Source organism: Mixophyes fleayi, chromosome 2, assembly GCF_038048845.1.
Source record: "Mixophyes fleayi isolate aMixFle1 chromosome 2, aMixFle1.hap1, whole genome shotgun sequence".
NCBI classification, from domain to species: Eukaryota; Metazoa; Chordata; class Amphibia; order Anura; family Limnodynastidae; genus Mixophyes; species Mixophyes fleayi.
Genome location: NC_134403.1, coordinates 15069730 through 15088402, shown reverse-complemented (window position 1 = coordinate 15088402; position 18673 = coordinate 15069730). Strand labels below are relative to the sequence as shown.

General features: G+C 42.4%; 2 protein-coding genes across 3 annotated transcripts in view; one reads left to right on the top strand and one right to left on the bottom strand.

Annotated features, from left to right (window-relative positions):
* Positions 1–18673, bottom strand: part of RPS3 (ribosomal protein S3) — a 127641-nt gene that overhangs the window by 80936 nt on the left and 28032 nt on the right. The gene's annotated exons all lie outside the window — the stretch shown is intronic.
* On the top strand, positions 7223–12574 carry SERPINH1 (serpin family H member 1). Of its 2 annotated transcripts, XM_075198540.1 has the most exons (6): positions 7223–7355; positions 8535–8578; positions 9508–10169; positions 10250–10348; positions 10616–10848; positions 11368–12574. In XM_075198540.1, the coding sequence occupies exons 3-6, from the start codon at positions 9542–9544 to the stop codon at positions 11668–11670; spliced, it is 1263 nt and encodes a 420-aa protein (XP_075054641.1). In that variant the 5' UTR covers positions 7223–7355; positions 8535–8578; positions 9508–9541; the 3' UTR covers positions 11671–12574. The 2 variants fall into 2 exon arrangements, with proteins under 2 accessions (XP_075054641.1, XP_075054642.1); XM_075198541.1 differs by lacking the exon at positions 8535–8578 and having other exon boundaries at positions 7233–7355; positions 11368–12573.

The window sequence follows — 18673 nt, the reverse complement described above, 5'->3', positions numbered from 1 at the left end:
GGTGCCAGTGATGAAGCCTAGTGGTGGCAGCCCTACAACTATTGCACAGTTGGCGAGTGTCTGGTGGCAAGGAGACTCCAGCAAGAGTGGTCAGTAACAGTCGGTTACTGATAGTGAGAAAGAAACCAAGATAAACTGTGCAAGAAGAACATCCCTCCGTTCCTCTGTTCCCCCGACAGACCGTGTAGTGAAGTAAGCCTATCTGGTCAGAGCGTGCTTTCACCCAAATTCAAATCAAAACATATGCTGAGATCCGCTTGGATTTGAATACGGGCGGAAATACACTCAACTTCTGTGCTCATTTTTTAACCGCAAGCTGAGTGCAAATTGCGCTTGAACTTGAATCAGGCCCCTAATGTTTAAATTATACAGCTTCCATACTTAAAGCACTGAAATCCATTATAAGGCGTCTTGTTTAAGCAAGCAGTTTAGTGTCACTTTGCTGTTCTCAGGTCAAAACAAGCAAAGAAGATTTCTCCCACTGGAAAACTTTCTGACAACTCAAGGGGCCGCTGTATGAAAACTTCACGTGTTTTACAGCAAAAATACAAACAAAAATACGCTTGTGTGTGGCATGATGAACATATTTAATGATTGTCTGGCAAATGCACACAGTGGGGCAGTCATTTTATTGGTCAGTGTTCATCTTAACAAATTCCCCTGAAACCTGTGACATCACTGAGGTATGGGGTACAAAGCACCTCATCACTGTTTTCTAGTCAATCAACAGAATACTGGTCCAACCTACAAAATGGCTGCCTGCACTGTGGATAGGCAACAAATACACTTTAAATAATTAAATTACAACAAGAGTATACTACTAAAGATACTCAGATAGAAACACATAACCCTTAGACCAGTTATACAGTTAATAGTCCCCTGTCATTTTTATTAACACTAGCAAATGTACGCCAATGAGTACGCAAATGGAACACTATTAGGCACTGCCAGCTTTATTTACTCGTGTCCACCACAAGTGAAAGCAAGAAGGCTGATCTAATTTGACATGCGTCGTCACTAGAAAAGCCAGGGGATTGTTAGTATTTTGTGTTTGTCCCTCAAATGCAACGCTCAGAGTCTACAAATTCTGGGGTACCCTTTGCCCTCTACTGAGCCACACATGGCTCCCTACATCATTACTCCATACTTAGACCCAAGCCTATCCCCTCTATCTGCTGTCGCTCCCTCCTCCACCACATATCACCCTATCCCTCCCAAACATCTAATCCCGCCAACCTTATTCCCATCCTTCCTCTTACCCACCTTCCCCTGTCCTGCACACTCTTCAATGCAAGATCTGTCTGCAATAAGCTGACTCTGATTCATGACCGATTCCTCTCTCATTCCTTTGGTCTCCTGGCCCTTAAAGAAACGTGGATCTCCACCTCTAAAATTGCTTACACTGCTGCACTCTTCCACGGGGGTCTCTCCTTCTCCCACACTCCCTGTCCTGGGGAACTCAAAGGAGATTGTGTAAGTGTCCTATTGTCCATTTTCTTCTTCTGCCCTCTCCACCTTTGTGTTGCTGTCATCTATTGCCCCCCTGGCCCCTTCCAATTTCTTGATAACTTTGTCGCCTGGCTTTCCCATTTTCTCTCTTCTGATCTTCCCACTATTAATGTTGGGGATTTTAACATCGCTACTGACTCTCTTATTATTTCTGCCTCTAAACTCCTAACTCTCACTTCCTCCTATGGCCTCTCCCAATGGGCAACTTTTGCCACCCACCGTGATGGTCACTCCCTGGACCTAGTGTTGTCCTATCTCTGTGACATCTCCAACTTCTCCAATTCTGTCTTCCCCCTCTCTGACCACAATCTCCTTTCCTTTACCCTCTATTTACCCCTTGCCCCCCCCCCACCCAAAGTTGCTTACACACTGCGTCCCATTAACAGCATTGACCCCATCATCTGTGCGTCCTTCCTAGAACACTTACTTGCTCCCATTTCCTCCCTATCATGTTCCAACACTGGTCTCTCTCTCTTCACCACACTCTCTGTTGGCTTTGATACTGCAGCCCCAGCAATCCCCTTCGTCCCCACCAATCCAAATCCCAACCATGGCACTCCCCTCTTACACGTCTTCTCCAAAAGTGCTCCCACTTCTCTGAAAGCCAATGGTGGAAATCTAGCTCCATTGCTGACTTCATCCACTTTAAAATGGTCCTTTCTTCTTACTATTCTGCCTTCTCGCTTACCAAACAAACCTATTACATATCCCTCATCTCTTCCCTGTCCAATAGGCCCTGACGCCTCTTTGCTACCATTAATTCTCTGCTGTGTCCTCCCCCACCTCCTCCCCTCTCGCCCATCACTGCCTTTGACTTTCCCTTATTCTCAAGAAACCCTCTATTGACCCATCCTCTCTCTCCAACTATCGCCCCATATCTCTGCTTTCCTTGGCTTCTAAAATTCTCGAACGACTTGTCCTCAAATGTCTGACTCAATTTCTCTCTTTCCACTCTCTTTCTGACCCTCTCCAATCTGCTTTCCATCCCCTTCACTCAACTGAAACTGTCCTCACTAAAGTAACAAATTACTTACTCTCAGCTAAGTCCAAAGGTCACTTCCAACTTCTTGTGCTCCTCGACTTCTCTGCTACTTTTGACACCATCTATCATTCTTTTCTCCTCACTACCCTTCACTGCCTAGGTCATCGCGAAACAGCACTCTCCTGGTTTGCCTCCTACCTCTCTGTTAGCATCTCTGCTTCTGATTCTTCCTCTTCCCCTTTCTATTGAAGTCCCAAGCTCTGTCCTTGGCCCTCTGCTCTTCTCTACACCATCTCTCTTGGTGTACTCATTTAATAATTTGGCCATCAATGCCACCTCTATGCTGATGACACGCAAATTTATCTTTCCTCCCCTGACCTCTCTCCCACCTTCTTAACCCAAGTATTTAGCTATGTCTCTAGGCTGTAACTACCTGGATGTGACAACGCTTCCTGAAACTCAACATCTCCAATTCCGAGCTCATCATCTTTCCTCCTTTTTCATTACATTGATGTTACACATAATAGTGTCTCAGTGAATGTTGGAGCACTGTGGGATTCAGGTAAAAGAGTTTAATATAAAGCTTCTAAAAGCCTGAAGTGAAATCACTTCTGCCATAAACGCCGGCGAATGTTTTACAAACCGCTTAAAGACGTCTACTATGGGAATGAGCCCTGAAACAGATTATGGAATGTTTTTCTGAGCTTGGAAAATATAAAAATCTTGACAGCTGTTGTGGAACTATAAGTCCCAGCATGCCTTGTCTGGGTAGCACCTATGATGTAGTGTAACTGGCAGAATCTGATGGGAGATGTGTTAACACTTTGCCTGCCGCGCTGTGCTGCAAAGTGCAGGGACTGACACTGCTGTCCGCTGCAGGGACAGAACTGAGTGTGGAAAGAAGACTCTTCTCCCTGTGGATTCTCAAGTCTGGGAAATTTGGCATTTCAGGGGAGGAGGAGAATTTGGAGACAGCTCCTTTGTGCTGCTTCCCACACACTAGCAGAGGAGAGAGGACAACGTGGCAGAGTGGGGGGAGGGAATCCCAGAAAACTGACAGAGCATCTACACATCTGCAGCTTCCAGGATATTAGAGTATTAGGAAAATGCATCTTGCAAAGATTGGAGCTGCTACATTGTATTTTAAATGCATATATTTATATATTTGCTCTTTGAATTTCCTCTCTGTCTTGCTTAATTCTCACTAGACACACCCAGGCCAACAAAATGATGTCATGTAGCCGTTGTGGGACTACAAGTCCCAGGTTGTTTGGCTGGCAGTGCATGCTGGAACTTGTAGTTCCACAGCAGTTTAAGTGCCACAGTTTGCCTATGTCTGAACTTCAGCAAGAAGACAAAGTGGCTGTTGCTCTTTACTCACTCAGCTGTGTAACAACTGTGTGTGTTCTTCCTTGTGTCAAAGTGTCGTTACCAGGTATAAAGTGAACTGAATCTTTCTTTAAATAAATTTAAGTCACATCTAATGGCCCAAAGTGACCTCAAGTACTAAGAATCTCCTCTTAATTCCATAATGTATATTACACAGCAGAGTTTAAACATGCAAATCCTGTTGTTTTCTAAGAGTCTGTCAATTCCCGACCATGGCCTTATCTGTGTGGAGTTTGTATGTTCTCCCTGTGTTTGCGTGGGTTTCCTCCAGGTGCTCCGGTTTCCTCCCACACTCCAAAAACATACTAGTAGGTTAATTGGCTACTATCAAAATTGACCCTAGTCTTTACCTGTCTGTCTGTCTGTCTCCCTCTCTGTCTGTGTGTGTGAGTGTGTGTGTATGTTAGGGAATTTAGACTGTAAGCTCCAATGGGGCAGGGACAGATGTGAATGAGTTCTCTGTACAGCGCTGCGGAATCAGTGGAGCTATATAAATAAATGGTGATGATGATGAGTCTGTCACTCTTTGGTTTGAACATTTCACTAATGACTGGAGGGCTGATATTTTGTAGCAAGGCTGAACTTTTATTCCAGTGCAAAACACAAACTAACGAAAGATCTCCTTCCTTATAATTATTATTATTATTATTTTATTTGAATTAAAAAAATCTTCTCACAAAACTAAAAATCTAAGCTGTGCACTCAGCAATTCAGAGTATACTGTAATAAAGGGTGTGTTTTGCATCAGAGGGAAGTCCTGAGAGTTTTCCAAGTTTATCCCCCTCCTTTACCTCCAGGGGTAACACACAGACATCTAGAATATTCTCTATGAGCTGATGAAATAGCAGTAACAAGGCAACGTCAAAAGCCGTCTCTCTTCTCGGGTCAAAATACATCTAGGGACCACGTGTAAATGTCTAGCTGGGCGTCCAATACCTTCTAGAAAATCTATATATTATATGGTGGACACATTTTCTCCTATTAATCTTACCCTAAATCAATTGATACAAATGTTCATTCTGCGATGACTCGAGTAGTTCCACACTCGTAACAACTTTATAAAGTATAACTGTCATTCTGATGTGTTCTCACTTGTGGAGCTGATAATTAATATTGAGCAGTTTACTGTCTGTAGCTGAAACTACCAATCATATAATTCTGTATTAGAGGCTTCTGTACCTAACGCCAGAAAACAATTTATTAGTCACTGGTAACAGTAACATTTTAATAATCAATGCCAATGTCTGGCCACATCTATGGTAGACCAAATTGCACAGATCCAGTTGTTTGTGATCGGCCAAATCAATCGCCAGGGACCTCACACAGAAACGCCAGTGGGTGTCTGTGCAATGATGGGAGGCGGGTACAATTCGATTGGGCAGATTCGATCATTTTGAACCCCACGCAGGCAACAATTTCTTGACATTTTAGCCTTAGCAACCAATCTGCCCGTCAGATTACCCAATGTCTGAACTTTAAAGACCACAGAACACTCTCTTCTTCTACAAATAAAAAGTAATATGAATGTTATACCTCTCAGAGAGAGACGTGGATGCAGGATGGTCAATATATCAGTTATGTAATGATGCATCTAACAACAAAAAATACATGTGCAATAGGCAGAATATGCTGGGTGAATCGGGCTCACTGACGCTTGCAAATGTCAACATTGCTCTCAGTAACCTGATATATTGTACAGAATGATTATCAATATATGATAATAATGATAATTCATAAGGCTTTAATTAGCAGTGCATCATCTAAAACAATTGCTAAACTATGATATTGATAATCTTCATAAACACTTATGCTTAGTACAGTAAGATGTAGAATAAATGATGCGTTCTGCATGTAATATACCGGCCATTATTAACTATTATTATATTAAATTAATAATATTATATTAAATATTAAATAATATACCGCACAATAGAAAACAATTTCCAGGTAGACTTTGCTGCTTAAATGATGCCTCTCATCTCTTCACTTGTAGCTCTTTATACGCATTTTTTACTAGGGATGTGCACCGGCAACTTTTGGTGTCTCGTGTTTTGTGTTTTGGATTCGCTTGAGGTTTTGGGTTCGGATTTGTTTCGCAAAACACCTGACGAAAGGTTTTGGTTCGGATTTAAGGTTTTGGATTCGGATTTATTTTGAAAAAAACATAAAAAGTGCTAAAGACCAGTTTTGTGGGGGTTTTTTTCACTCCTACGCTATTATTAACCTCAATAACATTCAATAACAATCATTTCCACTAATTTCCAGTCTATTCTGAACACCTCACAATATTGTTTTTAGGCCAAAAGGTTACACCGAGGTAGCTTGAGCACATAATGCCAAAAAAAGAGGTACAAGATGGAATTGTTCTGGGCCCTCCCTCCCACCCCTCGCGAGACTTGGACGACAGAGCCTCATTTTCAATTTTTTGCCCGCCGGAAATATCCGAACAGTGCTCGGATCCCATTCGGATCTGCACTGTTCGGGTGGGTTCGGATTAGCGGAATCCGAGCCCGCTCATCTCTATTTTTTACCTTTAAAATAAGCTGGTTGAGTCGAGTCTTGACCTCCCGGCTGAAATGTGCCAACCTTACCCTGACAATGCCCATCATAGAAACATAGAATGTGACGGCAGATAAGAACCCATTGGCCCATCTAGTCTGCCCATTTTTAAAACTGTGGTAACCTCAAACTCTATTTAATCCTTAGTTCTTCATAAGGATATTCTTATGTCTATCCCAAGCATGTTTAAATTGCTCTACTGTATTATCCTCTACCACCTCTGATGGGAGGTTACTCCACTTATCCACTACCCTTTCTGTGAAGTAGTTTTCCTCACATTTCCCCTGAACCTACTTCCCCCCAGTGTCAGTACATGTCCTCGTGTTCTAATACTTCTCTTCCTTTGTAGAATGTTTACCTCCTGTACCTTGTTATAACCCTTCATATATAGAATAGTTTCTATCATGCCATGCTTACTGAATTTAATTAGAATGCATTTATTTTCCCAGGGAAATCACAGCAGAATTACACCTAACGTGCAGAAAAAAAGGATTATTTCATTGTGCATTTGGCCAAAATCCAGAGACTACTTTAGAATCTGTACCCTGGACACTATGCCTGCATTAGGGCAGTAATTAGCAAGTTTGGGCAGCGGCCCTCAGTGCCTGCAGAGAATTAGTCCTGTAATAAGTGGCCACCGATGGGTTGCAGGGGGAGGGAGAGGAATTTGAAGGGCTGTCTCAGGCAGCTGAGGGGCTGGGAGAGAGAGGAGGAGGAGGGCTGCCAACGTCAGATTCTGAAGGGGGGACATCATCTCCCTCATTTAAATAAACTTTTCCAAACTTCCAGAACTTTCTTCTGCTGGGTATAAAGGGTGGAGCTGTAGGGTTCTTGGAGCACAGACACACAGACACAGAAGAAGAGCGAGCTTGGGACAGACCGCTGTATCCTTGAAGGCTCCTTCACCTTGTCACAGGTATGTCCAGCTACCCAGAATCCTCCTGTCCTGTCCTGGGCTGTGGATGGTGAAGCTGTTCTGTGGACGGTGCTCATAGTACAGGAGATTTTGCAGAACGCAGATATAATTCTACAAACTAGCACATTGCTGACCTCTTGTCATGTGTAAAAACTGCTTCATCAGCCACAGTGCTCTCTGCAATCTAATAACTCAGCTATGCAACATAGCTGCCAATTGTCCCTATTTTCCTGGGACTCTCCCAGGTTTTAAAGAATCGTCCCTGCAAAATGTTTGGCTCTGTCCCTGTTTTAAACTGACCAATGCTCAGTACAATTCCTCTACTCTGTATATTTGCTGCAGTTTTCATTATTAATTCTTACTGAGTGGGCTTTGTATGGTAACCGCTATTTATGTAGAGTAATTTGTGCCTGAGAATATTACATTTATGTGTCTGACGCATCCACTATCAACAAAAGCAAACAAGTAGATGAAATGCTGAGTATGTAATCAGTGCATGTATATAGAAGTATTGCATATAGAATATAGATTATATATCTGCGCTACAATGATGCTCCTCTCAGCAGGCTGACATATGTATCTAAATGACATTTTCTGTATATGACTGCGTGGCAGCTAGTCAGTATTGTTGCTGCGCTGTGCAGGATATTAAGTTTGTTACATTAACCTTAGAATTGTTACTGCGTCGTGCCCATCGTGCCCAACTAGCATTAAGAGCTTGCCTGTCACGGCATGCTGCGACTTGTAGTCCTATCTATGTTCTATAGCATGATCTACTATTTCTAAAAGTTCAAAGTAATCTGGAGAAGCCAAAGGGTTAACAGCATTATCCAGAAGTTGTCTGTTTTGTTGTATGTTGTGTCTGCCTATTGTTACAGATTGCACCCAATAACACACTTCCTTTTCCTATGATACAAATACCTCCTGCTATTGTTACACTCAGTGCATTGTTACAGTGTCTGCTGGGTGGGGTTACCCTGCAGCTATTGATGGGTGAAGTTTAGGCATGAATGCATTACAGCACATGCCACATCAACACTACCCCCCTCCGCCCCCCTAATCCAGAGTCACTGGGAATCAGAGGCATCACCATACAAATACATTAATCTAACCATTTACAAGGGTGCCTGTTACATTGTATCCCTTTGGGAATATGCTTCATGTGTCTGTTTCTTTCAGAATGAAAATTGCAAATCTTGAACTCACTATGAATCTCTTTAAAGGTATCTTAAATCCACATTACAATGTATTAATACTGGCTGTGCCCCCAGAGAAATACTGGATTATATATATTTGCATTAGAACAAACAAATGATTAATGTGAAGAAGTTAGTTTGCAGGATTCTGCTTTGGTGAATAGTGGAAAAAATGAATAGGTGGAGCCCAGATTAGTGATTCATTTGTGCTCCTGCAAAACAGTAGCTCCAGGCTACAGAACAAATGTATTTTTCTAGTGTGGGTGGGGCAGCTGAAATTCAATGCAAGGATCTAGATTTATTTTTCTTTACTGACTTGTAATTATAAATTCAGCCTTAATTAGCACAATGGAGTAAAATATTTGGGAGCTCTTTTGTTTATTGTATCTGGACTGTTTCTTTGTAGAAAATGTTCTATTATCTGGCTTTGCCGAATTATAGTACAAAACTACTTTATAAAACAAAGCTATATTAGCTCCTCCCCCTGGCAGTGAAACAAATGGGCTGGGCTGAAGGGAGGGGCCATGGGAGGGGTTAAGTGACATAATAACATTTTAGCCAGTCAGAGCAGTCGCATTTGCACCCAAAAATACATTTTTATGAGCATAAGTGCCATTAAGTCAGCTTCGTTGTACAAGGGACAAGGGAATCCGAAAGGTATTTTGTTTCAGGGTTTTGTAAACTGTCAAATCACTGAAAATGTAAAGGCATAAGTATTAGTACCTGTCCGTTATATTTGTTTTATATTTTATTTGTATATTTATCATTTGAATCTGAGAAATAAAAGCAAAAAAAAAAGCTGAAAAGTAAAAAAAAGCAACAAACATATTTAAAACACATTTTCGAAAACTTCGAAGAACTTTATTTCCAAAATGCAAAGTTTTATTGACTGATTATTATAATTATTTTAGAGAAAATAAAAACACTTATTGACTGTTCTCCTTCTTCTCTTTTAGGATTGCACTGTCGCTTCATACAATTCAAGTCACCATGTGGATGGTTAAGTTCTTGGCTATTGGCCTCCTGATTGCTGTGGATGGAGCGGTAGATAAGAAGGCAACGAAGACAAAAGCCGTCGCGGATGCTCCCGTGGAGAAGAAGATCAGCGAGCAGGCCAACACACTGGCGGACAGAAGTGCAGGTCTGGCATTCAACCTCTACCACACCATGGCCAAGGACAAGAATATCGAGAACATCCTGCTCTCACCGGTGGTGGTGGCATCGTCTATTGGTCTGGTCAACCTTGCCGGTAAATCCAACACCGCTGCTCAGGCCAAGGCAGTCCTGAGCGTTGACAAGCTGAGTGATGACCATGTCCATGCCGGTCTCTCCGAGCTCCTCAATGAAATCAGCAACACCACTGCCCGTAACGTCACCTGGAAGCTTGGTAACCGGCTCTACGGGCCCAGCTCCATCACCTTCTCCGATGACTTTGTGAAGAGCAGCAAGAAACACTACAACTACGATCACTCCAAGATCAACTTCAGAGACAAGAGAAGCGCCCTTAAGTCCATCAATGAGTGGGCTGCACAGACCACCGACGGCAAACTTCCCGAGGTGACCAGCGATGTCGAAAAGACTGATGGAGCCCTTATTGTCAACGCCATGTTCTTCAAACGTAAGTGGTTCAGACATGTGATTTTCATTTATGTGATATACAGCTTGTGTTACAATTAATGTTTGTTTGTTACTTTGCAGCTCATTGGGATGAAAAGTTCCACCACAAGATGGTTGACAACCGTGGCTTCATGGTGACTCGCTCCTTTACGGTGGCTATTCCCATGATGCACCGCACAGGTACACAAACAGAGGGTTAAAGTTAATTCGTTTTAAGAAGTCACATCATCTTATGACTAATTTTATTTCGATTTGTCAATAAGCAGATAAATGCTCTGAGATATGATAGCTAGAGCGTCAACTAGGATGCTTATCACTTGTTTGTGTTATCCCAGATAACAGATTGAATATATAAACAGTGGTCATGTGGTTTTCTAAATAGCAGTTGAATGTATATGATATATTGTGTGAGAATTGTGTAATGCAACTCTATGATGTTTGTTTTAGGTCTGTACAATTATATTGAGGATGAGGTCAACAGTCTTCAGATTCTGGAGATGCCCCTTGCTCACAAGTTGTCCAACATGATCATTATCATGCCCTATCACGTGGAGCCTCTGGAGAGGGTGGAGAAACTCCTCACCAGAGAGCAGGTCAAGACCTGGATCGGTAAAATGCAGAAGAAAGCCGTGGCTGTGTCCCTGCCCAAAATTAGCATGGAAGTCAGCCATGACCTTCAGGTAAGCCTTTTGCCATTCCACAAATTCATCTCAACCACCCAACTTCACCATTCCACATATTCGACTCAACCATCCAGCTTCACCATTCCACACATTCACCTTATTCCACTCCATCATTTGACGCAACCACTAACAACCCAAGTTCACCTTAACTATTCAACTCATCCATTAACTCCACCATAGGATTCAACCATTAAAATTTCAAGTTCAATGCAACCATTGAACAGAACCCACTAGTGTCATACATACCCACGGTGTGATAATGTTGTATTTAGGATGAGAATTGCATACTAATAAGATGAGGACATCTGCTGAGCTACAATATGTCTATACTATACCGAATAAAAAGGATTCCGCAAATCCACACTGGTCTTTGGATAGTTACGGGGATCTGGCCAAAGTGAACGGAAACAACGAGTCTGAAGAAACAATGCATTACTCAGTCTAAGATGAAATCTTTAGTTGTGTTATAGTCTTATGATTGGGTTTTCACAGGTCGTTCCAATTCTTTCATTACAGAAACATTTAGGAGAGCTCGGTCTGACGGAAGCCATTGACAAAACAAAGGCTGACCTTTCCAAAATCTCAGGCAAGAAGGACCTCTACCTCGCCAATCTCTTCCATGCAGCTGCCCTAGAGTGGGACACTGATGGAAATCCATTTGATGCTGACATCTACGTTAGAGAAGAGCTGAGGACCCCTAAACTCTTCTATGTCGACCACCCCTTCGTCTTCCTTATCAAGGACAACAAGACAGACTCCATACTCTTCATCGGCAGATTAGTGAGACCAAAGGGTGATAAAATGCGTGATGAATTATAATATATGCTAGTTCCAGGGGTAGATTAGGTGGGTAGTTTTAAATCATTCTGTTTTTCAATGAAAGGACATGTTGGCATCTCCAACCTTAACCTGTTTACATTCCACCAAAGCAAAGACTGGTCTCCAGAAGGTTTTCCTACAGGACCTTTAGTTTGACCAAGTACAAAGTGTAATAAGTATTTGTATTGCAGCAAAGGGTGAGATTGAGTAAGTTTACCACTGTGTACAGTCATATGGGAAGTTGCAGACTCTCGTATCATGGTGCTAAGTTCTCACAGCCTAGCTAAAAGTGATTCCAAGACATGAAGTTTCAATGGCAAATGTGGAGAGTCCTGCAAAATCTATTAACTCCTGGCCTCCAAGTAGCGTGGAGGACTTGTTACTGAGAGTCAGCTATAGTCATGTGCTTCTTCTTCCCACCACTGGTCAAACAAATGATAAACATGGTAACAGCACCCTCCATAATTGCTTTGGATGTCCTTTCAGATACAGTAAGCCGGCTCTTCTCTACCCTATTTCAGGGAAACTATGCAATCACTCCTGGCACCAAGTGTGGTGCTGTTGGAATTTCTGAGGATGCGTGTTTGTTGGGGGGGACACCATTTGTATTTTTAAAAAGAAAAAATGTAAAAAAAAAATTGGGGATTTTGAATTACTTTCACCATGTGGATTCACAAAATCTTTATTTTGTAAAACTTACAAGCTGCTTGAAAGATGAATGTATGTGTTTAAATTTTGCATTAAACTTGTTGAAAAAACTGTCTGCTGTTTAAAAAGGGCAAAGTCTTGGGAGGGTGGATGATTAAAGTGTATTGTTACTGTAAATCGATGAATAAGATTTTGCTTCTTGCAAGTACAATTCTTTTTTTATTTTGGAACAGAATCTGGTGACATAAACTACTACCATTAATAAACTTGTGTTGTAGGACATGTCTTTATGTACTCCCAAAAGACTAAAGTTTACTAACATCTCTAGAGGTCAGACAGCACTATGTTCCAACGACATCTTGGCAGATAGAGATTGTGAGGGATTTACCTTGATCATTAATACCCTGATCACATGTAGTTTCTGTAAATAAATCTGTATAGAAACAGTTAACTCCTAATTATACTTACTTGCAACACTGTTTTATTTGCAGATTTAATCTTACACCACAATCTAATACCTCTAAGTTATAACAGCTCACACTTCCTAGAAATAACTCCTGTCAGAATCAAGATACAAAATATCACACGCCGTTGTTTTTTAATTCATACTTCACCAGTTTCATATATGATTTCTATGGAATGTTAAAATGCTTGGATTAATTTGAGATACTATAAGGCGATTAAAGCCCAATAACACAATAAGATATTAATATTTACCACAGAACTCTCTATATAATGTAAATTAATTGGCAAACAGACATTTCCAGTGCGTGGGAAAAGTTGTAGCATTTGATTGGTAGAGATCTATTATTATTACCATTTATTTATATAGCGCCACTAATTCCGCAGCGCTGTACAGAGAACTCATTCACATCAGTCCCTGCCCCATTGGGGCTTACAGTCTAAATTCCCTAATACACACACACACAGAGACACAGACTAGGGTCAATTTGTTAGCAGCCAATTAACCTACTAGTATGTTTTTGGCGTGTGGGAGGAAACCGGAGCACCTGGAGGAAACCCATGCAAACACGAGGAGAACATACAAACTCCACACAGATAAGGACATGGTCGGGAATTAAACTCATGACCCCAGTGCTGTGAGGTAGAAGTGCTAACCACTGAGCCACCATGCTGCCGTCAATCTGTAAGCCTAAACCACAGGAAAGTTGTACACGAGGTAGGTTAGAATAAAATTAAATCTCAGAGCCCTTTTTAGATTACAATGCTATTGTGGTTTTTAAACAGAAATGAGGATACTCCCAGTGTTAGCATCCCTATAATTTATGGTGTTTGCAAGAATAATTTCGACAACAGCGCCACCTCAAGTTCAGGCTGTGAGAGGTACTGCAGCTAGAATAACTTGTTTTTTAAACAGTCAGTGAGACAATCAGACATACTGACATGGCTATAATTTATAACATTGATTTATCCGATCATACATATATATAGCAGATGCATGAAATAGACAGGCTATATGGTTGTATTGAACTTACTTCAGCTGCATTCTTCATACCTGTAGTTGATATTAAGCAGAATGTATCTGAATTTTGTACATTGCAATCATATATCATACGAATTTCATGAATGCCAACTCTCCCGTACTCCCAGTTGTCTTTACCATAAGCCCAAAATGTATATCCAATATTTAATGTACCAAGTTGCTGGACTCATCAGAGAACTGGGGAGTTGGGAGATTTGGAGGAATTGGGGCCCATAAAAATATTTCTCACTGATTCCTGTAATTTTTTAGTTCTGCGTGCAAAATTGGGGCTACTATATCCAGTTTAATAGGCTATATTTACGGATGGGGCATAACCCTCTGTAATTCAATATTTAAATACCAAAAAAGGCCTGCATTTACTGGCAATAACAGTGGTATTATGATGGCAAACATAATTAAATGTGATTTGTTCTGTATTCATGGTGTATATTGCAAGCGCGGGTAAAAGTCACCAGCAGGCAACTTTAACTTGGCTACGGACCCTTAAATCTGTCCTATAATATGAGTGGTATGTCATGTAAATGGTACAAGCTTGTTCCCCCTTATAACAGGGAATAGGGAGCAGACACCAAAATGTCTTTATGTTAGTTAAATGGCTATAACCACAGTTGAAATACAAGCCGATTAAATATGGAAAGTCAGCTTATATCAATCAGAAATATATAGGTAGAAATTCGAGATACCTTGCTACTATGAACTGTAATTAACCATTTCAGGCTTACAGAGGCTTCAGTGTGGGGCAGCACAGTGGCCTAGTGGTTAGCACGTTTGCCTCACAGCACTGGGGTCATGAGTTCGATTCCCGACCATGGCCTTATCTGTGTGGAGTTTGTATGTTCTCCCTGTGTTTGCGTGGGTTTCCTCCAGGTGCTCCGGTTTCCTCCCACACTCCAAAAACATACTAGTATGGTAATTGGCTGCAATCAAAAAATTGACCCTAGTCTCTCCCTCTCTGTCTGTCTGTCTCTGTGTGTGAGTGTGTGTCTATAGTAGGGAATTTAGACTGTAAGCTCCAATGGGGCAGGGACTGATGTGAATGAGTTCTCTGTACAGCGCTGCGGAATTAGTGGCGCTATATAAATAAATGATGATGATGATGATGATGATAGATCAGATGATCTATATATTCAGCTGTAAAAGACTTGTGGAAACTTCACGTAGACATTACCTCTTTTATATAACGCATGTTGCATATTTTTTATTAGCATTTGCGGATTACACATACAGTGAGTTCAATTCCCGACCATGGCCTTATCTTTGTGGCGTTTGCATGTTCTCCCTGTGTTTGTGTGAGTTTCCTCTGGGTGCTCCGGTTTCCTCCCACACTCCAAAAACATACTGGTAGGTTAATTGGCTGCTATCAAAATTGACCCTAGTCTCTCCCTGTCTGTCTCCCTCTCTGTCTGTCTGTGTGTATGTTAGGGAATTTAGATTGTAAGCTCCAATGGGGCAGGGACTGATGTGAGTTCTCTGTTCAGCGCTGCGGAATCAGTGGCACTATATAAATAAACGGTGATAATGATATCGTATAAAAAACAACTTTCCATGCAATATGGGCCACTAAACGTAGAACAAGTGTGGTATAGAAGACGGACTAATGTAGTCCTTATAGTTGAGCTTTCAACACTGCAATGCTCTGATTCCAGCTTCACACTTAGGGGTCTATTTATCATCAGCGGTATGTAAGGGTCTCTATCGCTACTGATCGCAGCGATGCAGAAAGATGTACCGCTGCTATTCAAAAATCCGCCGTGCGATTTGGTGAAGATCCCGCCCTGCAGCCAAACTCTGCTTTCTTTGTGAAGTGGACTGCCGCCATTGAAGAACAAGTTGACTCACTGCCGATGTTTGGTTGCGCATGCGCAGTAACATCGACTTTGGCCTAAGGAGAGGAGGAGCAGGCAGCCAGCGAAGAGGATCCTCTCCAGCGGGACCACACACCATTAAACAAGGTAAGTGACGCCATCCTGGGGAGGCGTTACCTTGTTAGTGATTGATTCACCGTCTCCGTAGAGGTCTATGGCATACTTGCCAACTCTCCCTGAATGTCAGGGAGACTCCGTGAAATAGGGGTGATATCCCTCACTCCCTGAAGAGTCTGGCATTCTCCCTGATGCTGACCCAGTACAGGACGTGGTTGGCTTCGCCATCTGTGGCATGATGACACAGTTCAGAAATTGTGTCCTATGTCCATGTATTGATGCCTATGGAGGTGGCCATTTTCATGGAGACCAAGATTTAATCAAAGACAGTCAGGTAAGACAACATGACTTCAGTAATGGAGACAGAAATGTAAAAGACACTTCAGTCTCTAAAGAATCACTAGCTGCTTTTCTTTAACGCATAGTCACCTACTCTCCCGGAATGTCCGGTAGACTCCCGTATTTCTGGGAGACCTCCCGGGAGAGCAGGGCAACCTCCCGGTTCTCCCCCCTTCAATAGATAAGTGGCAGGGGGCGGGGCTGATTGACGCAAATCTTAGGCCCGCAACCTGCTGTAATTGGCCAAAATTGTAATATTTGTTTAGGGGCGGGGCCAAAATTAAGTGATTTGTCAAGCCCCGCCCCACACGCCCACCTCCCCCAGGATCTCCCTGAAGCCAACGAGGAAAAGTTGGCAAATATGGTCTATGGGGATCGCTGTAAACATCTGAAGGTGGTGTTATGAGACGAAGAGGTGAAAGAATTCCCTGCTTTATGAATAGACCCCAAAGCGACAAACAGAGTGATGTGCAAATGTATACTTTTGAAGCGATACACGGAGCTCAGGCCAGATGCCAAACAGGTATAATAATCCTGTATGAAGAAATACACATAGAACGCTAGAATTGCTGTTGACCAAAAGTAAATGTTTTTTTTGCATTTTCTTGCGATCACCTCCAGTTATACCGTTCAGTGACGCAGCTCAAAGTCAGTGTACGATGGGCACCGAGCGGGCTGTGTGGTCAGAGGGTGAATGTGGCATAGAGGGAATGAATACAGAATGTTAGACCAATGTATAGTGTCATTATAGCGCCATCTGCTGGTAGAATATGGTCTTAACTCTACATTACAAGCCAACTCATTGTATTCTACAGTACATCCTATATCTCATCTCTGAAACCCCTCCCTAACCACGCAGCCCACCCCTCTCTAATATAATGTTCTGAGAGCCCCTCCCTCAGTCCAGCTGGTACACGTAGCACATTGATGCTGTTGGAGGTCCGGGCTCTCCCGGTGTCAGAGGACAAGATCAATACTTCCTGGAACTGTCATTATGTATCACATTGTACATTGACATTAGATATATAAGATATTCCTCTGTATATTTCAGCAAATAAAGACACTACAGTAATATTGTGAGTAAACGCAGCACTCTACCCCACTGAATAAGGATCACACAGTCACTACAGAAGCTGTGCATCCAGGGCCATCTTTTCCATTGGGCACGATGGGCAGCTGCCCGGGGGCCCCACGGGCAAGGGGGCCCCATAGGCAGGGCTCTTAATGAGAATAAATAATCCTGCAAAAGAAAAAAACTTGCAAAAAAAACCTACAAGGTTCACTGAGCAAGTACATTTATCTATCACTATCTCTATATATCTATATCTATATCTGTATACATCTATATATCTATATCTATAGCTAGGGGCCCCGGTGCACTGCTTTGCCCGGGGGCCCATAATGTTGTTAAGATGGCCCTGTGTGCATCCACATTATACTGCTGGAACTTGTAGTTCCCCAACAGCAGGGGAGACACAGCATCCCTGGGCTGTAGAGATACTGTGATATTTTTGTAGTTTCACTGAATAAATAAAATACTGATGGCTTATGACGTGTTTTTCTATTAGTTCAATTGAATGAAGTTTTGTTCATTGCATAAAAATATATTGATTTTATTCAAGAGCACCATGAAATTAGCCGCAAGGTTGCGTAGGATCCTCGTGTGTGTCCATGTGATGTGTAGGCAGGGCCGGTGCTAGGGTTATCGGCGCCCTAGGCAAAATTTCAAAGGAGAAGAGGAAACCAGAAAACTTCATTACCCAGATCCCTCTGCACTTCCTGGTTTAACTTCATAATTCAGATGTTTAACTCCGGGAGAGGTATGTGAGGGCGCATCAGATCGGATAAAGAAGAGGACGGCGGTGGCCATTACAAAACAGCAGCAGGCGCCCCTCCGCCGCTGCACTTTTGTCCCAAACCGCTGACAGCTGTTTGGGACAGAAGTGCAGCGGCGGAGGGGCGTCTGCTGCTATTTTGTAATGGCCGCCGCCGTCCTCTTCTTAGAACAGCTAACTAGATTAGAAAATCTAGCGGCGCCCTGCAGGTCCCGGCGCCCTAGGCAACTGCCTAAGGTTGCCTAATAGGAGCGCCGGGCCTGTGTGTAGGTATTGATCTTTGCACATCTTTGTATTTGCATAGTCAGTGATACTGTGCATTAAATATATCTAGCAGCCTTGCTCCTTGCAGATAGTGGTACTGTGCGCGAATCAATCTAGCAGCCTTGTTACTTGCAGATAGTGGTACTGTGCGCGAACCAATCTAGCAGTCTTGTTACTTGCAGACAGTGGTACTGTGTATGGAATCAATAGAGCAGTCTTGTTACTTGCAGACAGTGGTACTGTGCGTGAATCAATAGAGCAGTCTTGTTACTTGCAGAGAGTGGTACTGTGCATGGAATCAATAGAGCAGTCTTGTTACTTGCAGACAGTGGTACTGTGCGTGAATCAATAGAGGAGTCTTGTTACTTGCAGACAGTGGTACTGTGCATGGAATCAATAAAGCAGTCTTCTTATTTGCAGACAGTGGTACTGTGCGTAAATCAACACAGAGCAGTCTTGTTACTTGCGGATAGTGGTACTTTTAGTATAAT